The 22963-nt window shown below is 50.5% G+C and overlaps 3 protein-coding genes across 5 annotated transcripts; 1 reads left to right on the top strand and 2 right to left on the bottom strand.

Annotated features, from left to right (window-relative positions):
- Positions 1 to 3231: 3231 nt before the first annotated feature.
- LOC122380747 (leukocyte elastase inhibitor-like) lies at positions 3232 to 8804 on the bottom strand. Its single transcript, XM_043364159.1, has 7 exons — positions 8458 to 8804; positions 7500 to 7685; positions 6887 to 7103; positions 5669 to 5880; positions 5112 to 5300; positions 4458 to 4599; positions 3232 to 3646 (listed from the first exon to the last, which is right to left on the bottom strand). Exons 1-7 carry the CDS (start codon positions 8713 to 8715, stop codon positions 3456 to 3458), a joined length of 1395 nt encoding a protein of 464 aa, XP_043220094.1. The 5' UTR covers positions 8716 to 8804; the 3' UTR covers positions 3232 to 3455.
- Positions 8805 to 9004: 200 nt separating this feature from the next.
- Positions 9005 to 13711, bottom strand: LOC122380794 (calcineurin subunit B type 2-like). Its single transcript, XM_043364263.1, has 6 exons — positions 13377 to 13711; positions 12682 to 12721; positions 12088 to 12264; positions 10922 to 11043; positions 10463 to 10585; positions 9005 to 9957 (listed from the first exon to the last, which is right to left on the bottom strand). The coding sequence occupies exons 1-6, from the start codon at positions 13377 to 13379 to the stop codon at positions 9910 to 9912; spliced, it is 513 nt and encodes a 170-aa protein (XP_043220198.1). The 5' UTR covers positions 13380 to 13711; the 3' UTR covers positions 9005 to 9909.
- Positions 13712 to 14187: 476 nt separating this feature from the next.
- Positions 14188 to 20659, top strand: LOC122380766 (PIH1 domain-containing protein 1-like). Of its 3 annotated transcripts, none has more exons than XM_043364204.1 (2): positions 14188 to 14340; positions 19090 to 20659. In XM_043364204.1, exon 2 carries the CDS (start codon positions 19128 to 19130, stop codon positions 20046 to 20048), a length of 921 nt encoding a protein of 306 aa, XP_043220139.1. In that variant the 5' UTR covers positions 14188 to 14340; positions 19090 to 19127; the 3' UTR covers positions 20049 to 20659. The 3 variants fall into 3 exon arrangements, with proteins under 3 accessions (XP_043220139.1, XP_043220141.1, XP_043220142.1); XM_043364206.1 differs by having other exon boundaries at positions 14205 to 14330; XM_043364207.1 differs by having other exon boundaries at positions 14206 to 14260.
- The last annotated feature ends 2304 nt before the right edge of the window (positions 20660 to 22963 follow it).

The following is a 22963-nucleotide window of genomic DNA, read 5'->3' as shown; positions in this document are numbered from 1 at the left end:
TCGCCACACAGCCCGCCGGCGTCTGAGGGGTTGAATAAGTGAGCCAGATTGCCAGCGACTCACCGCTGAACTACCGGGCATAACAAAACGGACGATGCGACATGACTCAGAGATCATCACAGACGCAACGAAAAATGTAACCGAAGTCCATCTGAGCTGTTGTTGTTGTTGTTGTTGTGTGTTCCCTCCAGCCGCGTCACCGCGGTGTAGCCGTGCGGCTCTGGAGGTCCCTCACGGCGGCCGCCAGGGCCGCCACCTCTCCGTCGTCGCGGACGTCTTCCGGGTTCAGGAAAATCGTTCCGTACATCCGGAGACGCCACCCCATGAGGGCCGGGCACCGGAAGAAGAAGTGCCGGGGCGTGTGGCCTCCTCCCGGCACACGGTGCACCGGCCCGCCGCACAGTCGGTGTCAGGGCACTGGCGGCAATCATCGGAAGGGTTCCGTCCAATCCGGTGAAGGTACTGGCGGGATCCTGACCAGTGGCCCGCGCGGAGCTGGTGGACGTCGACGGCCGACGATCTGTCCCCCGTCGCGGCCGGCGGCGGCAGCCGGTTCTCCATCAGGGTCCGGTACCAGCCCTCCGGCCAGGCGGCGATGGTGCGGTCGCGGGCCAGTCTGGCGGCCGCGCGGTGGGCGGTAGCGACGTCCACCGGGACCGCCGCCTGGGGGAGCGCGGTCGCCTCCTTGGCGATCTGGTCGGCGCGCTCGTTTTCGTCGACGCCGCAATGGGACGGCACCCACTGTAGGTGGATCCGGCGGGACGGACCGGCCAGGGCCGCTAGTTCGGTCCAGATGGCGGCTCCTAGCAGGGTCTTCTGGGACGCCGGGCCCTCTCTCAGCGTCGCGAGGGCCGACCGCGAATCCGAGCAGATGGTGATCGGCGCGCTCGGCTGGTGCGGGTGGTCGCGCAGGTGGTTCAGGGCCGCGCGGAGTGTGACCATCTCCGTCCTGAAGCTCGAGCAGAGTTGACCGGCAGGGACGCGTAGCTCGTCGGTTGCACCGTCCGGCCACTCCACAAAGGCTCCTGCTCCTCCGCTGCGGACTCCCGCATCCGCCGACCCATCCGTCCAAACCCAGATGGCTTGCTGGGGGAGGGACGCTAGGTGTCTCTGCGCCGCCTGGTGCAGTTCGTCAGGTGGGGCGTCCCGCCGCAACGCTCCGATGTCAGGGAGAATGTGACGTGTGGGCAGGCGGCCACCTCCCACGGCGGCGCGCGGGCGGGCAGCAGGGGCTCGATCGTGAGCACGATCCCAGCAGCCCGCCAGGTGTCGTGCCCCACCCCGCCCCATGATCCCATCTGAGCTCGTGCGGAACCCTCGTTCAGATACGTAATATCGCTATCTGCCACCTCGCGGTTCCCTTGTCAAGCCGAACTCATAGGCGGCGGAACGGGGAGGGCACCGCGGCACCGTGCCCCCTTTGATTTTGGCATTTTAACATTAGCCCTATGGGCGTTGCATGGAATGAATGGGACCAAAAGTCGGCAGTGCCCCCCTTAATTGAAGGTATTCCGCCGCTACTGGCCGAACTGATGACACGCAATGGCCAGTCAGTCACAGCTCAGCTTCCTGCGGAACACAGGAAGACACATTCAGTGAGAGTCGGTGGTCATTGATTGTGTCAATATTATTGACATGGTGACTAAAGAACGGTTATATTGCGCCAATACTGTTGCCAGTAGCAGCACCACCAATCTTTTGAACTAAAACCACTTGACATCGGTAAAAAGAAACCCTCTAGCTTTTTTTTCAAGCAATCCGTGAAATAGAGGGGATTAGAAAAACCGAAAACCCAAATATTAGCACTAGATAACATAGATCTTAAATTTTGGCCAACATTTTTAAAGCATAGGTACATCAGAGGAGCTGTTTGCGGCTTACTGTCCCGTCTGTGATGATCTCTGAGTCATGTCGCATCGTCCGTTTTGTTACGCCCGGTAGTTCAGCGGTGAGTCGCTGGCAATCTGGCTCACTGATTCAACCCCTCCGACGCCGGCGGGCTGTGTGGCGAATCACCTTTTACAAATGTTGGGTATTGATAGCGTCATTCAGCATATGTCGGTAGGCGCTAATACAGAGATTTTTGATGATAACCTGTTTGTTTTCAGGGCGCTGGAATCAGATGAAATAGCTCCCATATAGGAGATAGTGAGGTTGTTGATGGTAGGTATCTGAAGAGTGTTGTTTCCCAACTCAGAATAATTGTAATGTGCCATCGATTGTACCTTTTACCGCAACCCTGTCGATACCTATATTAGAAGGCTTGCCTGAGTTACTAATAGTCTTTCATTTAGAGAAAAATATCTATCACTAATCAAAATCGCTAGGTATGCTGGTTCTGTTGCTCACCCCTTATCTACAGGCTACAGCATCGGCGCGGCACACGTCTTGGTGATCCCTGCTCTGTTCCTCCTGTTTCGTTTTTTAGCCGTCAACCTTGAAATTTACCACTTTCCTAACAACTCAACAGGAAAAAATGGAACGCGATATTTGGGAAAAATGTATGTTTCCGAATTGTTTTATTTCTTCTTAAGCAGTTTGAACAAAAATAGAAGCCATTTCTCATTTGAAACTACCCCAATTATAACGATATGATAGTGCCCGTTATTGGCAATGTAGGTGGCAGCACCGTCGACTGCGACTTTTTCGCTGTAACTTCGACCTGCCCGAGCCTCGTCAAATCGCATTTTTACGCAAAACCAACTGCAGGGCTAGTGTTTTGGCATGCTCCCGCCAATTTATATCTTTGTCTAACGCGAATCTGTGAGAAAACCCCTCTGTCGACACACCCTAGTGTGGATGGGAGGTGGTGCCGGCAGGGGGGGGGGGGTGCGGGCGGGGTCGGTTGTAGGTTGGGTTTCGTTTGGGATTTACACTTCAAGCGGATGGCTGCTTTCGGGTGAGTAGGTTAGCGGCAACAGCATAACCGGGGTGCCATCCCCCTATCAAACAGCATTGGTTATGCCCCACAGGGAAGCCTGCGGCTGATTAATTTACTAGGGGGGGGGGGGGGTCTGAAATTTGGCCAGAGTCTTGGCCAAAGTTCAGGGGTGCCATCCCCCTTAATATGATTGGCGGATTTCAGCAATCAAATAATCAAAGGGCTGTTGCATATTTTCAAAGGCAATTACAATCTGATGATTCACGATGCCACCTTAAAAAGACTGGACTGGTGGAGTATTGTTTCACTGTGTTCAAATTTGTTATAAAAAATCGCAATAAAGACACAACGGCAAATTGTCATTTTATTGGATGTGTATACGATAGTTAGATGAAGATCATTTTAACATTTTACACCAAACTACCCGTCTGTCTCACAATCAGGAATCAGCAGATACCAAAGGGCCAAACACCCATACACCCGCGCGGTAGCACTCATACCGTACTAGCCCGTCTGTGCCAGTCCATTGCGGCTGCTCCTTCGCCAGTCAGCTCTCCGCCAGTCTCCTCCCTCCTCAGAGGAAGAGCGCTGAGAGGTCGGGCTGGGGCTCGGGCTGGAGCTCCTCCGGCTGAGGAGTGGGATCGGTCACCCGGCCCAGGAACAGCACTGCCGAGGAGCTCATCTCCAGCACGGCGAACGCGAACGGCCGGTCCACGACGAATGGTCGGATCGGGTCCGGCACGCTCCGGAACAGGTTCACGAACGCTGCCGGGACGGATCAGACTAGGTCAGCGGGGCACGGGGGTGGGGGACAGGTCAGCACGAGGCAGGTTCACGAACGCTGCCGGGACGGGTCAGACTAGGTCAGCGCCCATCGGAGCACCGAATGGGGCACAGCTCAGCACAGGACAGATTCACGAACGATGGCGGGCCGGGGCATGGGTCCAGAGAGACATTAAACAGGTTCACGATTCACGAACGCTGACGGGAGGGGTCAGAGTACTCAGCGGGGCGGGATGGGTTAGTCTGGTCAGGGAGGGACGAGACGAGTCAGGTTAGCCAGGGACAAGTCAGGTCGCAGCACGGGTAACTTATCGAACACTGCCGTTTTGGGTCGTGGGCCAGCTAAGGGTCGAGGCGGGTTAGTCGGATCAGCCAACAGGATAGTGAACACATCAAACACAGCCGTTGGGGAGGTGCACGGCCGGAGCGGCACAAACTGGTAGCGTCAACAGGCTCCGAAGTGCATTGTGGACGACTAAATAAGCCTCGGGTTTCGGGCTTCTGGCATGGAGATGACGATGCGATAATACCCAGCTCGATCGTTACCGGTCGGCGCTGCTGCTGTGGTAGTTTGGGCAACCAGTTGCACACGTTTTCCGGTTGCATGATGCTTGCATGCAAGTTTCCGAGCTAACTGCAAACGTATCCGTATATGGTGTCATGTGGTTCACCCACTTCTGATGAACACCCAGCACCAGTGTAACTGGTGACTGAATGCGACACCCATTGCCGGTGTAACACCCCACCCAGGGGTCTACACTACACCTGTGGTGTAGCGATGGTCTACTCTCACCTGTGGCGGCGGCCGCCTCTGTCCCCTCCTCGCTGACGCTGAGCCGCGCCTTGTGGACGGCCGTGCTGATGGCGGCGCCGCGCTGACCGGTCACCCGGGTCATGTTCACCACGGCCGGGTCAAACAGGTCCCTGACCCCGAGCTGTGGGGAGGGGAGGGGTCACCCGGGTCATGTTCACCACGGCCGGGTCAAACAGGTCCCTCACACCGAGCTGTGGGGAGGGGAGGGGTCACCCGGGTCATGTTCACCACGGCCGGGTCAAACAGGTCCCTCACACCGAGCTGTGGGGAGGGGAGGGGTCACCCGGGGCATGTTCACCACGGCCGGGTCAAACAGGTCCCTGACCCCGAGCTGAGGGAGAGCCGGGAGGTCTCATTCACACAGCAGGTCCAGTTACGCTGGAGCCAAAAGGAGAAGAGATGAAATGAGCGCCAACCAAGAAAGGTTACAGAGAAACATTGCTTCGTTTTCACGAAGTAGAGAAATGGCTGCAACGTTTCCAACAGCAGTTATGGCGTCTGCCGCCGTTTCTTTTGTACGTTTACGCTGCGTCGCTCGTCGATGACAGGATTGCGGGCTATCATTGCTCCACTGCTTTCCTCAGTAGTGTTGCGGTCACAGCGCCTGTGAAGATCAGCGGAGGACGTTCTCACCTCGATCAGTAGTGGCTGCAGATCCAGCTCCGACTCGATGTCAAACTTGGGCATCTTGACCAGCACGTCACCGAGCCCGTCCAGCTTCCGCAGTGTGTCCGAGATGACAGTCATGTTGAGGGCGGCCACCAGGGAGTCCAGGCCGGCCGGATCGTTCGGCAGCAGGATCAGCATGCCGAGCTTCTCACCCTGTGGAGACATAGGTACGGGTTACAGCGGCTGAACAAAAGGGTCAGTGTCTCGCTGCGTTATTGGCTGCGTATCGTCAAAGGGACGGACACAGCTGGGCGAAATTAAAACTTACGCAGTCTATAACTGTGGCGTGGATTGACACCAATTTGGAGGGCAGTTGTTGAATTTGAAGGGCAACAACCCACGGAACGGTTGTTCTTATGCTCATTCAACTGTTCATTACGCTATGGCAGCATACTCGCTATGATCCGCGATCGTTCAGTGTTTTCGGTGCCAGTTGATTTCCACATACGCTTGAGGAGGGAACGAGCATCATGTCACTTCGCCTGACCCATCGTCCCCTCTGCCCTTAGCCGCATCCTGACCTTGTACGGCAGCAGCAACGCCCTAGCGTTCAGCTGGTACAGCTCTGCTATGGGGAACACCTTCTTGGTGCTCATCATTTGGACCTGCCGCGGTCCGGCCGGAGACTGGAACACCCCCTCAGCGGTGGCCGCCGCGTCAAACTGCATCAGCCAGCTGCCGCGGAAGAACACGGCGTTCGCCAGCACAAACTGCGTGTCCTCGCTCAGCATGTCTGCAACAGACGAGTGGTAACGTCACTGGGGGATATAGGGACGTCACTGGTGAATGGATTCGTGGGATAGCATTGAGGGATTTTACGAGGAGGGGCTCATGATGTTGAATTCCCTGAGGAACTGGGAGTTAGGGCCAGTATGTTGTGCGTTACGTTATCGACGACGGGTGGTCGTGTTTGGTTTGGTTATGAATTATGGTCAAATTAGGCCTTAGTAGTTTAGCTGACCTCACAGATTAGTGATGAAATTAATGTTTACCTTCTAGAAGGCACGCTTGATGACACGACCCTTTGGTTATTTGGGAATGTATCCACGGTGTATCTTATAGAGCAACCAGAAACGTAAACAGTCTGCACCGAGCAGTGCAGAAGGCACGCGGAAATTTCGGTCTGGCCACAGTCCAGAGGGGGCGATTGACGTTTGCTACTGCGGGGCAGAGCCCACACGTCAGCCAGTAGCTGTATACATTTGGAGCGGCAGCTGCACACTGCAATCGCTGCGCACACTTGGGTAAGATTCACATGGTTCTTTGGATTTGATATGATAGTCTTACCGTCCCCCTTTTAGCCTCGAGCCCAGCTGCCTGTTATGCAAATGCATATCTCCCGCCGTATTTTCGCAGTGACTGTCGAATCCAGCGCCCATAGCACTGATTGGCGGCTGCTGCGGTGACCAAACTGAATTAACAGGAAACCCGTCCGGTTACAGTAAACAAAACTAGCCCAGCAGGGTACGGGGTCTGAGTCAATGACACGTCTGCTTTCGTCTGCCTACAGGAGTTCTCTGAGCCAGCTTTACCACTACATCTGCCAGCAGACCCCTTTGCCATCATAAACCCAAGGCATTGCCTGGCGTGAACACAGGCATTGCCTAGCGTGAGAATAGGCCTATGCTACAACTAGGGGTCCTGGCCCTGCATCAATATTTATTATCTTGATCTGTGTAACACGGATGAGACGGCTAGATCGCGCCCATCTGCCCTCGTCCCCCCCCCCCCCCGCTCACCGGAGCTGACGAGGCTGTCTATGACGCCCTGCGTAGCGTTGTAGAAGCGTCCGTTGATGATCTCTGCGGTCAGATAGGGGATGTCGAACGGCACCGAGGTCACAGTCGAGTTGAACATGCCGCTGGCGTAGCGCGGGAACTTGGGGTTCAGCGGCAGCTCCTCCGACGTGAACAGGTCGCTGACAATCACCATCTCGATACCGTCACGCGCCAGCTTCTGTGGATGACAGAGGAAGCGTGAGGTGAGGTCCTTTGAGAGATTCTGTGGACGGGAGGGGGCCATGGAGACGGGTTTGGACGGTTAGTCAAAACCTGTCATTTGGCGAAAGGGGCACTGAATCATGAATGGAAAGCATTGTGATTATTCTATTGACGTCTGTTTCATGTTGCAGGTATCGTAAAGAAATGAGCTTCGAATACTAATTACGACCGTGAATACTAACTTACACGCCGAAAAACTCGAGGGCAACGGCTCGTAGTCTTTATGTTGTGCTCGTTATCGAACACAGGCTCCCAGGATGACATTGAGCCATCAATCGGCTCCACATCCCGTGCACCATATTTCCCTACGGTACTCACCTTTGTGTGTCGAACCACCCGGCACAATACCCACCTTTGTGTGGCGCACGAGCCGGCGGTGGCTGTGCATCAGCTCGCGTTTCTCTCCGGCCAGGTGAAGCGCCGCCCACAGCTGTTCAGCTGTCTGACCGCGACTGCCAGCGTACAGCATGGCCAGCGCCGTGCCCACGCTCATCGGGGAGAACACGACGTTAGAGGTGGAGTCGTGCGCCGCCAGGACCTGACAGAGTCGACGGGGAGACGTGTTAGTTGGAGCGGTGGGCGGGAAAGAGGCCTTCGCTTGAATGGCGGACTAGAGAGGGGCGTCCGCGTGCTAGTTTGAATAAGATGTACCTGATTGAGCGCTCATCTGTTGGGGATTTCGTTCGCATTTTCCAAAGCAGTTATGAAATTGCTAGCATTTCCTTGGACCCTTTCCGCTACTGGACGACTGACTCACAACAGATACTACGACATATTTCAGCTAACAGCTCTTCCCAAGGGCTATACATTGGCGCAGTGCTTACATCTCAGTGCGCAAAATGCCGGTCTCGGTCAGGTCAGTGATGTGTATCGGCTACCATCTGGCCGCCAGAGACCAGTCGGGTGCCGGTCCGGTCTGTTGATATACTGGTCTGACGCGTGCAGCGACCAGTCAATGACACGGGACAGGGCCGGTCGGTGGCCGGACTGCGCATCACTGCACGGTTCTGATCCGACCGGGACTGCCGCACTACTGGCTCTGGGCCAGAGTGTGGTGGTCGACTGCGGTTTAGAAGGCAGACGTTGACCAGAGGTGGGGACAGGTCTGCTAGGCGTGCCTTTCACAGGCCGGGTAACAGAAAACACACTTCATTTTCTTATATTAGAGCGACACATTGTGGGGCATTACTAGGACAGTGGCAGTGACAGTAAAAAAAACCTGACACCTAACGGCTACCAGTCCCCTCCCGGCCATCCACCCCTCTCCACACTGGTTGTCCCCGTTCGCTCCAGCCCCTCGACACACCTACCTGGAACAGGTCGATGCCGAACGCTCCCTGCATCTTGGCGGCGTGCTGGTAGGATCTCGCCGTCAGGGGCCTCCGCCGACGGGCGACGACGCCGACCGGAGGGGCGAGCGGCGGCTCATCCAGGTCCTCCAGCTGATCGAGGTCGAACGAGAGCTCGCCGGGGAGGGGTCGGAACAGATCCTGCTGAGAGCGGCCGGCTGCTGCCGCTGGGGCCAGCACCACGGCCAGCACCGCCAGGAGCAGCGCGGAGGACACCATCGCTCCCCGGTCGACAGACGTCCTGCCCCGACTGACACCGAGCGAGCGGAGAGACCGGCCGGACGACTGCTCCCGCGGCGGGCCGCCAGCTTCCCCGAGTCGCCGCCAGGGGCGCTGAGATCGGCCTAGATTGTTTACCTGGACTCGATCAGGCAGGATTGGTGCATTGAGTTACGTTAGGTTTGCGGTTCGCATGAATACACTTGGTACTTGGTACGGTTGCCGAACCCAGTGTGACGTCCGTTCAAATAACTCCGAGACGCAGCATCCACCCAATTCACTCACACCGTCCAAGATTATTAAATGTATTCATAAGAAGAACACCAAGACAGTCACCAGACAGGAGTGTGTTAAAGTGGCGGGGCGGCGCCGCCCCTCCCTTACCCAACGCGCGCGTCGAGTCCCCGCCCCGCCCGGCTCGACAGTTAGCCCACACGACATACAGAGCAGAGCAGGCTGCAGGTCAGCCGCGCCGCGGCCCAGCGCCGGGACAGCGAGCACGGACGGCCGCTCCACAACACCGAATAAAGGCTCGTATAAAAATGGTGTCAACGTAAACAAATGAGGCGCAAGGTAAACACACAGCGTCACTCGGTGATGATCAGCTTAGTCGGGTTGTGTTCGCAAGGCTGATTTCATTCAATGGCACACCATAAAATATGAAAATCCCTCGGAGGTCCAACAACAAAATAGAAAATCTCTTGGGGAGGGGATCTAACAACTCAATGAAAGCTATTAGTCTCAGCACCATCAATAAACAAATCACAAGGGGTCTAATCAATCTAGCAATATAATATAAAAATCCAGCAGCTTCATTCGCCTACTCCACGAAAAATAGGCGAATCAGTGAGCATTTGGATTCATTTTGAATACGGCAGCACGCATGTGTCCTCATGACAAGCTCTGGGCAGCTCCGCGGCACCGATCGCGGCGGCGCGCTGCTAGCTGCCTTCTCAGGAGACGATTACAAACTAACGGCGAAACGAGCCGGCCGGCCGCATTGCGACGGGCCGGCCTGTCACATGTAGAGAGCAAAACAGTACGAACGAGAGTCCGGTCGCCGGCAGAGGGGCGGACAGCCGGCCCTCAGCGGCCCCTGCCGCCGCCTGCGGCTGACTAGCGCAGTTGTAACTCGTCTTCCGTCCAACAGGTGGCAGTGCGACCGGGGGCAGCGGCGGCGGCGGCGCCGGCTGCCTAGACGTCCACTACCATCTTTTTGTGTACGTCCGTGTTGCCAACGATCTGCAAACAAATAATTACACATTTTCAAGAATGCAAATAACTGACGCTTATTGCGGACTTTGGTACATACGACATATCTATTCTACGACACAATATCGACAACTGATTAAGTCGGACATGCAAAACAATAAATTAAAACGTCTTTGAGGCCAATAATCTGACACCGTTCCGTGCTTCTATCCTCAGGATACTGAAATCCTTCTCCTCCACGCCGCAATCCCGCTCCGGGCTGGACAGGCAATCTCATGCGGGCTGCTCCCTTGGAGCGGCACCGCTGCTCCCGAGGGAGCGCACCCCGTAGCCGGGTGCAGTGAGTGCCTTGGGGTTGGGTGGCCTGTCCTTTGGACGGGCTCAGCCCCGGCGACTCACCAGGGTGCTCGCCTAGACCAAATGTCTCCCCCTAATTCCTATCATTCTTCCGGCCCTGAAATGGTCTCGTCAGACCGAAAGGGCTCAACCGAACAAAACAAACAAAACAGCAACTGATCCTTAATATCAAACTTACGCTGCAGAATTCGTCGAACCCGATCTTGCCGTCCTCGTCCTTGTCGGCGAACAGGATGGTCTTGTCGACAATCTGCTGCAGCTGCGTGTCCTTCAGGTTGCTGCCCACCATCATCTTCAGCACCTGCAGGAGCAGCAGCAGCAAAGGCAGTAACAGTAAGATTCGAGTAGTTACGAGTGCTGCTAGATTTAGCGATCCTTTGTACCAGTCATTAGTCATTACATGTCCTCTCAAAGTGTTCTATCCCATCGAGTCATCACACTATAATGAAACAGTTTGAACGTTTTACGACTGCATTTTTTAAAACAAATCTACATTAAAACGTCTCTTAAAAACAACATAAAAAGTTATATCCTGTTCGCACATCATAATCATTAGCAGTTTGTAGCTTGGATCACCCATTCCTACCACAGATGCGTATCAACACTGCAATCGACACAGTTTAGCGACAGAACTCGCCTGAAAGAGCTCTCCATTCGAAATGAAGCCGTCGTTGTCCATGTCGTAGATGCGAAAGGCGAAGCGCAGTTTCGAGTCCTTGTCTCCCTTGACAGAGAACTGTGACACGCCCGATATGAACTCTGCGGGGGGTTCAGAGGTCAGGTCAGGGTACGATTACCGACAGTGCCGGGTCGGCTTACAGTCAACACCCTGACACTGCCAGTAAAGCCAGGGAATGTTGGCGGAAAGGATCGGCACACGGCCAGATAAAACAGCCATGCCCTTTGTCAGTAAGACATATCGAGCTCAGGGACTCAATGATCTGCCGAATATAAGGCAGCGTGACTTGCAGGCTATCTGCCATAATGAAAAATAATCATCGGTCCACTGAAGTAGCGACGGTTGTCTCTATCTCAGATAACATTCATGTCAAAACATTGTTATAATCACAGGAAAGTCAGGTTATGTGCTTATAATCACAGGAAAGTCAGATTATGTGCGAGCCTGTTCTGAGTTCTCACACTTTTGGCAAAGCAGACCGCATCAACAAATAGGAATATAATTTTTGAATGAATCGGCAGAATCAATATGAGATAGACGTTATGATATATGAGGTACACCCGTCAACCAGGACTGCCTCATTTTTGAGAAACCCTGCGCTAGAACTGTAAAAACTCTCGTGTTAATTTTGTTAAAGTTTGCGTGTTAATCCTTCCTTCCACAAAAGACCGGTATACGGCGCTTACACCACAAACAAAGTAGATGCAAGAACAGTGAAGGGGAAAACATTCATTTGAATGCAGCTGAAAAGTCTGAGCTGAACAGATCCAAGAAGGGAATCTATTCGGCAAAACATTCACAGCATGCACAATGCACATTCCGCAGCCCACCGTCCGTAGTCCACCGAAACTACCATTCCATCTCCCACAACTGCCAGCCACCCAACATCGAACCTACCGACGACCGTCCCCAGCAGCTACCAACCACATTCCACCATAACAACCAATCACCGTGACCGTCCACCGTAACTACCAACACCGTCCACCGCAACTAACAACCAACGTCCTCTGTCAAACATCCACCCAACAACGCCCTACCCACCGACTACACTTACAGCCCCACTTACCGACTCCGCGCCCATCGCCAGTAAACTCACCCACCGACCCTCTCCCCCGTCCACTGACCTTTAAAGTCTACCTCTCCGTTGCCGTCCTCGTCGAATATCTCGATGACCCGCTGAACCAGCGGATTCTGCTGCAGTTCCGGCAGCGACATGAACTCGTCGACGCTCAGGGAGCCCGAGTTGTCCAGATCCAGCTTACGGAACCGCTTGCCCAGCCGGCGGATTTCGTCCGGGTCAACTGACGACGCCCGGTCACGTGGTTAGAGGGACGGTGATCAAGGCCAAATGATTAATGGCTGGCCAAGTGACATTGTCATGAGAAATGATGGCTGTACTTGGTGACCGAATTGCATGATCATAAAATCATTCAATTTTTCAGTGTTGCCAGCTATCAATGCTACTAGCTAATTCACATTGATAAAATGAAACATTTGGTAAATTGGCTCAATTCTCAACACTAGGCCAACCTACAAACTAAATCTGCATAAAAATTGACACAATGCGCAATTTATTAGAAAGGTAGGTTTGATAGAAAGGCATTATATAAGTGTTGTTTTTGTTTTGTTTTTAAACATTCATAAGGTCAGGATATAAAAACAAGTGATAACATATGAAATGCAAGGCAATCTTCAGTAATTAATTGAATCATACTCACAGTTAGAGCACATCTCCATGGAAAGTGATGCTTCATTTCCCTGAAATAAAAAAGTTTCCTGAGCTGAAAAGGAAGCAGTAATCCACAAAAACAAAGCATACATTGATCAATGGTCATTTTTCAGACATATACCCATGACCAGCAGCTTCTCACTGGGATAAATGAAGCACAAGCACCAGACCTTAATGTAAATCCTGATGACCAGCAGAAGTCTCGTGAGCATGTAACAAAGCTGCAGGACTAATCCCAGAACCAAACAATTATTGGCATTCTCACAATGCCAGTAACTAATAAGGAGCCATCACAAAGTGATAAACAAGTGAGCGCAACTGAGCTCTGTATTTAGGGCCTTGCTAACATCTGGACAAAATCGGCTGGCAGGCCAGCTGAAGACATACAATAGCTATGACTTTTTATATAAGCGGGTACCTAGTAGATGGACATGAAGACGTAAAATGGCACTCATAGAAAATTTATAGATATCTTGTCATTTATATTTATTATTTAGAATTGACATATAACAAGCTCTGCTAGCACCACCATACGGCGCCGGCTGGCAAATAATAAGTTAATAGTATGGCCCTGTATTTCCGGCAAAGCAAAGTGTGACCCTTGGCTCATCTCATGATGGTCGACTTATCACCAGACCCCTAGTGATTGAGGTATGAAATTATAAGGTAATAAATTTCACTTACCATTTTGACTCCTGCTTGTTAATTTCTGAACACTGCCAGAAGATTCTAAAGCGTCTTTTTGACGAAAAGCTCAAGCTGGAAACTTGTAAAAATTGTACTGATTGAGGAGCAGATAAGATCAGAAAAGTTCCTATCCCTCCGTTCCTAAAAAAATATGATGCAAATCACTTCACCTAAGCTAAGTCTGAGTTCACCAAAGCATTTAGCAAATACGCAACCAGATTATCCGTATACGCAATGCTGCAAGTTGCAAGTTGCTTTTTTGCAATAACAATTGCTATCTTGAGCATCATCTATGCATCAGCAGACAATCGTCCTAAATTGAGACAAGACAAAGAAAATGACGTCAGTAGATTTACATCTATTGATGAAAAACGGTAAAGTTGTTTTATTTTTCCCAGAGTTTTTATACTTACTATTTTTGGCAACAGTGCTACGATATTTTAGACCCAAAGATTTTGAGCAACTCTAATTGGATAAATAATTTTTCCTCTACTAAACGTACTATACCCCTGTTACTGACAACGTCATCAAAAACTGAGTGGTGAAGTAAGAATTGTGATAAATATTCCTTTTTTCGCCGGTGAAGGAAATACTTTACACGAAATGATTGACATTTTTCCTCAATTTATCGTCGAATGGTGAAGAATAGAATCAGGTATTTGATCCATTTATCTTCACATTCCAAATACTGTTACCCTGTACGAAATTAAAGAATCATGATAGTCTTTTAATGGAAGAGAATTGCGAGTTGTAGTGAAATTTGGTAGCTGATTTTCGCTACATATGGTAGCTTGATGGTAGCTACTCAACTTTCGTTTTTGGCGCAGAAGCTACACCAAATACGCTCAAAACTTTGGTGCCCAGAATCCCGATTCATCCAAGTATAAACTAAATTTAATGTCTGAGGACAATTTCAGTAAAAAATAACAATTTTGTAGGAGGCGGTGGAAGGTAAAGAAAGGTATTTCGTCGGTATTTCATCAAGAAATCTGCATTAAAAATTAATCTCTAGGTGCTGTGCTCATGAAGGCCACGGATCATCTGATCCGTGTGAAGGCCATGGGACAGGTTGAGGGTGAGGGAAGGAATTTAAATCCAAATCGGGTCTTTTTTGGCAGTTCAAGTTTTCATGTTAGCTGAGTTAGGTACCGGTACCTACCCTGAATTTTTTGGTTGGACCATAAGTCTTCTGGCCCCTGTTTCATGGCACTGTGCTATAGTGCGCTACATGTATTGGTTGTTGAGTTTCCATGGAAACATCAACAAATTGAACTGATGCAATGCTGAAGGGTCGAGGCTAATTTTGCACCAATACACTGCTACGTGACGTGTAGGGCACTGTAGCAGCGTACCTGTGAAACAAGGCCCTGGTGCAGGCTGGTGTGAATTTCCAGTCTGTTTGGTGTTAGCTGGTCCAAATCAGTAGGCGGAACTATGGTCAAGCGTACCCATTTTCGGGAACGCATTTTCGTTCCCATGTTTGGGAACGATAAACCCAAATATGGGAACGCCATGTAGGCATTATTTAAAACAAGAAAAAGAACCGTTAAATGACGTCCAAAAAATATAAAATGATCGTGAACCGCCTGATATTTGTCTCAATATTGTTGGGAAAGAGTTTGATATTGTAAGGCCCATCGTAGTTTCAAATCGTTCCCCTATTTCTAAAGCAGTCCATCATCCGGGCCGCGAGCCCAAATTTGGGAACGCTCTCGTACACTGGCGCTGCAAGCGTTCCTTATTATGGGAACGGCGTACCCAAAATTGGGAACGATTTCACCGACGCCTTTCAGGGGCTCTTTTCATTAACAAGCATCACGTCCAACGCCGCAAATTATTGTTAACGCAACAATCATCAGATGACCTTTCCGGCAAGACCGTCGCATGTTTCGCCCGGTCTTCTGCGCTTTTATTCCCGTCGATCTCGCAGCGGGCACGCCCCCCTCTGCAGGATTACGTAATTCACAACGCTCAGCGATGTTCAACAAGGTCTACCATACCTATATCCACCGTCCGCGCTGAGGGTGGAGACATGTCAAGCACCTGTCTGTTTATCACCGATAGTTGACGAGTACAAGGAAGTATCCAAAAATGGGAACGCTGAATATGTTACACCCTCAAAACACCTAGTCCCAATGAAAATCTAGTTTTTTCCTTTCTTGATGAGTGTAAGTGGCAAAAGGCCTGGTAGGATGGGCACGAGGAATTATCGAAATCAGCATAAAAATTATAAATAAGCCACACAGAGCGAGCTATATAAGAGAAATTCCCCCAAAACGATCACGCTTTGAAACACGGAAGACAAAAACCACGCTCATGACGCTCCTTATAAAACAACTCTAAACAGCTAGCATCCAAATAAAATATGTCTTTCCGGGATGATAAAATACAGCTGGATAATTTTCAACCGCCTAAACTGAGGTTACAACAGTAGCTCGGTAAATTCACTCACGTTCCACGCAGTCGTCCGCCCCGACACAAAAGTCAACAATATTATACCTCGGGACCGTCCGCGTCTTCGCTTGCATTTGTCAGCATCTGGTGTCGATAGTATGAAAGTTCATAACCAGGCGAAAATTATTATACTTTACTTCAAACTAAAAAATGCTTCATTTTCCTTAAAATTGCATGCTAAATGTCGTATAACCCATATTTCCATCATTCTGTCATTTTCAAAAAATCATTAAAAATATCATTCCACGGTCAATTTCCTTGTTCCACGGTCAGATTAAAGATAACTTTATGGAGATTTAGTAGATACTTAAATCAGCGTGCACTTTTTTGAGACGTGATGCACTTTTGAGTTTTAGTGGGAGAACGGCCGAAAAATTGCCTTCCGTTCTCATAAATGGGAACGCCCGTTCCCATATTTGGGAACTCCGTTCCCAAAAATGGGAACGTTCCTATATTTGGGTACTCATGACCATAGTTCCGCCTACTGAAATGTGTCACTCTAGGGCCTAGAGCCATGGTGTGGCTCATTGATTGTGTTGCCATGCTTTGCAGTATGGCCGCAGATTCATTGCACTTTGCAGCCTTATGTCTTCAAGAAAGCAAATGCAGCAATGAGCTTCCATGAATAGTTATGCTAAAATTGTTTTAAAATTGTTTCACTTACCTGGTTCACTTACCTGGTTGGGTTCCAACAATGTCCAGTAGGATAGAGATAGGAGAGTCAAGAAGAGGAATTTAGGAACCCCGTACACAAGGGACGTGCCAGCCTTGCAAAGCTATACAAAAGACACCTATCATGGAAAGTGGGCGGCTGGAAAGTTGCGTCCCGTCTGTGAGATTACATCTGAATGTTAAGGCATGAATACATAAGTGTTAAACAGTTGTACATTCGTTGTGTGGAATAGTTAACAAGAAGGTAGCATAAGATAGACGACATCAAACATATGCATACAGCAAATCATGTATATCTCTGTGTAGGCCCTGCTTGAATGACGAAATAGTAGGAGCGCACACCGTGGCGTCAGACAGAGAGTTCCAAACATGTATACACCTAATTGCAAACGACCTTTTACGCACATCTGTGTTGACGGCAGGGAGAAATGCTTTGTACCTGTGTCCACGGGTTCTGGTTAGGGTGGGCTTGGCAAATAGTTCAGCCGGCAAGATACATGAGTGGCCGTGAAAAATCTTCCAGCACTGTATGAGGTCAGCCCGTAGCAGTCGGCCTTGGATAGAGTAAAGGTTTAGGAGCTGTAGACGCTCTCCATAGGGGAGAAGGGCCATACCGTCAATCTGCTTTGTCCAGCGACGCTGGATTCGCTCAAGTAACCGCAAATCCTGGACAAATCCGGTGTGCCACACGCAAGAGCAGTATTCAATTAGCGGCCGGATGTGCGTAGTTAGTAAAAACAGCATAAACTTCTGGGATCTGCACACAGTTGACCTGAGGAAACTATGGGCGAGGCCACCAGCTTTGTGAGCAATCTTATGCACATGACCATGAAATTTTAAATTGGTGTCTACAAGAACTCCAAGGTCAGTTGCTGAGGACACGGAGGGGATAGGTTGGCCATTCAGGGTGTACAAGGGAGGACCCGAGAGAGCAGAAAGTCTGGAAAAGCGGAGAACAGCACACTTTTTGACATTCATGTGTAATCCCCATGAAGCCGCCGTACTATAAAGAATGTCAATGTCACGCTGGACAGTAGTCGGGGATGAGGGAGCATGTGCGGGAGAGCTAGGGTATTCTATGCATGCATAAATCTTAAGGTCGTCGGCAAAAATCTTATGACTACAGGAAAGTTCAGATGCAATACTGTTAACGTATACTAGAAAGAGTAATGGCCCTAACACCGACCCCTGGGGAACACCGCTAAGAACCGGCCTTGGTTGGCTGGTGTGGTTTTGGATACACACACTCATTGAGCGATGGGTGAGGAAAGAACGGATGGCAGAGAGTGTTCTACCCTGGATTCCCAAACATCGTAGTTTCTCAAGCAGCAGGACATGGGCCACGACATCAAAAGCCTTGCTGAAATCAAAGAGAATCAAGTCGGTGACTCCTCCTCTGTCCATACTCTTAGATACATTGTCATAGACCAAAAGGAGCTGGTCCATGGTAGACCTGTTAGCCCGAAACCCATATTGATGAGAGGACAGGATATTGTTAGACTCGAGATAGTTTGTAAGGTCTTCGCAAAGCAGGCGCTCAAATGTTTTACTACACACTGAAGTAAGGCTAATAGGACGATAGTTGAGTGGATCAAATCTTTCGCCTTTCTTAAAAATGGGAATGATAAGGGAGGATTTCCAGCTCGAGGGAAGGTTGCCTTCAAGGTAAGCTCGGATAAAGACAGTAAGAAGAGGATAGGCCAGAGAAGTAGCACAACGCTTGAGTAAAATAGGATGTAGGTTGTCAGGGCCAGCGGATGTATTGGTATCCAGGAGCTGGAGGGCCTTCAGGACTCGGTTCTGTGAAAAGGTAACCATGCCCATGGAACCATTATAAGTCTGGTGGGGGGCGGGTTGTTTGAGGGCTTCCTTGGTGTACACCGAGGAGAAAGATGAAGCAAATGCTTCAGCCATGTCTCTAGGATCGTCAGTAAGTTCGCCAGAGCATAACCTGATGGGGCCAACAGTTGGGCGACCAGTCTTCTTGTCACGGATATAGGAGTGTAGTAACTTGGGACAATCTCTAGCTTGGTTCAACAGGTTGAGCTCATAAGATGCTTGGGTAGCAACAGAAAAACCTCTCACACTGTGGTTAATTGTCTGGAAGGAAGCATAGGCAGCTATTGTACCAGGTGACTTTCGCCCGAGCTCAGCCCTGACTGTTTTGTACCTGGTCCAAGCAGCATGTCTACGGTTCAAAAGGCTGGATGGGGGTCTTTTGTTCCACTTCGGGCTGCTTGTTTATCGTGACTTGTTTTTAAATCATTTTATAAATGAAAAATTATATTGTAGATCCAACGGTATTCTCTTAGCAGACGTCACCCAAGCTGCCATATCCAGTAGGGTAGGTTGGTAGGTTGTAGGTTGGTAGGTTAGGTTGTAGGTTGTATGTAAGGTTATGTCAGGTTAGATTATGTTTTGTTATATATTTAACCGTGAAAAGGCAATTGTTGCGCACGTGAGACGTAGATATGGCAGCTTGGGTGACGTCTACTTAGAGAGTACCGATTCAACAAGTAATAACAGTTAACGCATGGAACAAAATATGCTTATTGGAAAACCTAACTCTTTTATTATATCTCAGGTGAACCTGATCATCCCAAGTACAGGCGGACAGTTGCCATGTCATCAACACGAGGTGCCTTCCTGGACGTGCAGCCGGAGCTGCTGACCAGCTCCCTGTCAGTGGTGGGCGGCGGCGCGGACCCTGAGCTCTCCGAGCTCGCCATGCCGGCAGAGGCGGCCGCCAGGCAGCGGCGCTCCGACGCCGTCGAGATCGTGCCCAAGCCGGTGGTGTGCTGCAAGACGCGCGACGCCGCCGGTGGTAAGGTGTTTGTGAACATCTGCACCAACACGGAGATCCCGGCGCCTCGCCAGCTGAGCGAGCAGCAGCTGCGCGAGCTGCTGCAGGACGAGGCGCAGGCGGCTGAGTTCCGCGTGCCGCTCAGTCTCAGCGAGGCGCACAAGGAGCTGGACAAGTCGGGCGGCCCGTGCGTGGCCTACGATGTCGTCATTCACCCGCGGTTCTACGCCCAGGTGGACAGCAGCCTCCTCTTCAAGACGTTCTTCATCACCGTCATGATCGAAGCGATCGAGGGCAAATTCGGCATCGAACTTGACAAGAACCAGTGGGTGACGATGCGGAACAAGCTGTACATGGGTAAGATGCCGAAGCATTTTGTGCGCCGCGGTGACCTACCGATGGTGCAGGAGGTGGCCGGCGGCGAGGCTCCGTCCGCCGGACCGCGGCCGCTTATCTCTGAGGTGGAGACGCGCCGCAGCGCCCCGCCGGCGCCGCCCCACACGGTAGAGCGCCGCCCGGACGGCCGGCTGGTGGTGACGTTCGAGCTGCCGCCGGCGGTGACGGCCGCCGACCAGCTGAGTCTTGAGCTGGCGCCCGACCGGGTAGTGCTCTCCTCGGAGACCGTCCGGCTCCTGGCGGACGTGTTCCTGACGGAGACGGTCGAGCCGGAGACGGCGCGCGCCGCCTTCAGCCTGGCCTCGCGTCGGCTGGCGGTCTCCGTGGCCACCGCTGCCGCGTGAGTGCTGTGTGTCAGGACGCGCTGCGTGCCAGCGGTCATGTGGACCAGAATGTGCCCCGACGTTGAACTGAGAGAACTCTGTGATAGTGAGGCTCAGATATTGCGTTAATTTGCGGTGATGCTACGGGATGCTGGCCATTCGTGGTGTTGTGCTGAAGGTTCTGTGTTTCCACATGATGAAAAGTCGAGGAATGATTGACATTAAGTTTGCACTGGACTGCTGGATTACTTGTTCTGCGCAGGATATGTATCAAATGGTTTGTAATCCATTCACGTTGTTTGCAAGTCAGAACATTCTGTTTGAAGCATTAAGTTTCTAATGGTGAACCACAGCAGAGCTCTCGCTTTGTGGTACAATGACGTCATGGTGACTCACCGCTTATACAGCACGCACTCATATCTCATTTGTTTCAGCTCAGTCAAGGGCATTGCTGCGCTAGCATGGCGTCGAGTGGTGGTGCAAAAAATATTGCGTTGGCGTGTTATCGCGTAGCTATGTCGGGAGAATTTCTGTATCGAACTTTTTGTATTGTTTTCATCATGTTTGATAAAGAGTTCCGTTTCATCTTCGTTATTCTTGAATTGATGCCGTACATATACGAGTTGTTTTTACGCGCCCTTTTCCGATGTGGAAACTGATGGAACACGGTTATTTTGCGAACTAAATCTAATGAAAAGCGGCAGAGGAATGATTTGACATTGAACTGTGTGTAAGAACTAAGAGGGTTCTTAGTTCCCTACTAACTACTACCTTCTTCGAAATTTAAAACGTTCAATATATATTACTTATAAACAATAACGTGATACCCATGCGTCCCAGTTCAGCTGTTAGTGTCCCTAGCAGGTTACGATTCCCTTCAAACTTGGTGCACTGTCATTCTTTCCGTCATCACAGGCCCCTGCGGGCTCCATTCGACGGGTAATGACTCCCTGAGTGGTCATAGCTGGCACGATTGGACGCCCGCTATATGCCAACGGGCAACTTTAACCGTAAACTAAGTCGCATAATACCTCGGGCCGCGGGCTGCATACCGTTCCTGTGGCACGACATTGACCTTGTTATAGTAAAGGTTTTTCGCTGAAATTGATACTTATCGGTCACCTCCAGCTTCAGATCTTATCGGATATCCCACTGATCTTGTCCTAACGGTAACTCTCGAGCCAGGAGTCATAGGTGGTCATGAGAAAGCGGGCGTCAAACCGACATGAGTGACGAACTGTCAGCACTCAACGGTTGCATAACAACATTGGGTGTTCCAGTGTTCACTGCCCATAGCGCATACCTACAACAGACGACAGCGTTGAACGGCACCTTAGTTGCAGTGCTAGTGGAGGATTAGGTATTGACGCGCAAAAGTGAACTGTTAACAATGTGCATGCTGAAGGTTGTACCGCAACAGCGGAACAGCTTATATTTTTGTTCATAGATGGCACTAGTAACGAACGCCTGGCGTCTTATACTGCACCGCACGACATGACTTACTTATACCTCTGCACATAGATGACGCTAGTAGTGACGCCTGTCTGATGCTGCACCGCAAGGCTAGAATAACTTATACTTCTGTGCATAGGTGGCGCTAGTAGTTGACGCCTGGCTTCCTATGCTGCACCGCATAACAATAGTACCTTATACTTCTGTACATAGATGGCGCTAGTAGTGAGCGCCTGACGTTAGGCTGTGCCGCCTAGCAGGAGCGCTCGACGCGACTTGTCCCGATCCTCTCGCTGCGCAGGGCGGATAGGGAAGCGGCGGTAAGAGGCGACGGACAGTGATTATAAATGCTATGACACGAAGAATGGAACATTGGCTACAGAGCAGCATTTGGTCCGGGCCACGAATGAATTTACAAAACTTAGAATTTTATCGTAAATTAATGGAATGCATGTCTTCATGCATAGACCATAGTGGTCTATGGTTCATGCTTGATGCTATCCATTCTCCATAAGAGTTCACAAATGCTCGCTTTAACCTTCCAGGCGGTGGGGGGGGGGGGGCATTTTTGCCCCTCTTTAGTTTTATCGATATATCTCGAGAAACGCTGCGCCGATCGTCACCAAACTTTCAGTACCCTTCCGGGAGTAGCTAGCGCACATGATGACCAAAATTTTTTCCAAAGGCTATGATAGGTGGGCCGCTAATGACGTCAGAGTGACGTCATTTTTGCAATTTTCGACCCAAAAAAGGTTTCGCGGGAAGAGCTGTCAGGCCTACAGCTTTAGAGATACAGAAAAATGTTCCGGATATAAAAGGTGTGGAATCAAAAGGGCTACGAAACTGTTATTTCGGTTTTTCAATTTTTTTATTTTGACCCCCAAAATAAAAAATAGATTTTTTGAAAATAATTGCCGAAAAATCCAAAAAGTTTTTTGAATTTCGAAAAAAAACGGATTATATGTGATAGTCCCTACCGGCTTTTATCTACATACCAAATTTGAGATCAACACCTCTTTTTTTGGCCAAGTTATAGCGAAAAAACTGTTCAAAATTGATGACGTCAAATTTTCAAACTCAATTTTTAGCAATTCTAGACCTCGTAGCGCAAAACAAAGACCACCATTAGACTCCCCGTGACGAGCTGCATCGAATCGATACCCATTTTATGCAAAAATATCAACTTTGAAATTTGACCTTTTTTGACCTGACCTTGACCTGACCTCCACCAGAAAGTGACCTAAACCGCACCTGATGGTCTTATAACCAATACTATTGAGCTGGAAATGAAAAACTGGTCATAAAACATGCATCGCACAACCTTAGAAAAGTTGGGTTCATGTGGTGACCCTTGGTGACCTTTGGTGACCTGACTTGTGACCTGACCTGGTATGACCAGTGACCTCTAATAGCAAAATATGTACTAGACAACTGACGCCTTATCGCTGATTTTCGACAAAATGCGTTTTACTCGGTGTTATAGC

The sequence above is a fragment of the Amphibalanus amphitrite genome, unplaced genomic scaffold (assembly GCF_019059575.1).
Source record: "Amphibalanus amphitrite isolate SeventyFive unplaced genomic scaffold, NRLGWU_Aamphi_draft 000106F_arrow, whole genome shotgun sequence".
Classification (NCBI taxonomy): domain Eukaryota; kingdom Metazoa; phylum Arthropoda; class Thecostraca; order Balanomorpha; family Balanidae; genus Amphibalanus; species Amphibalanus amphitrite.
This window is presented reverse-complemented; position numbering and strand designations above follow the sequence as displayed.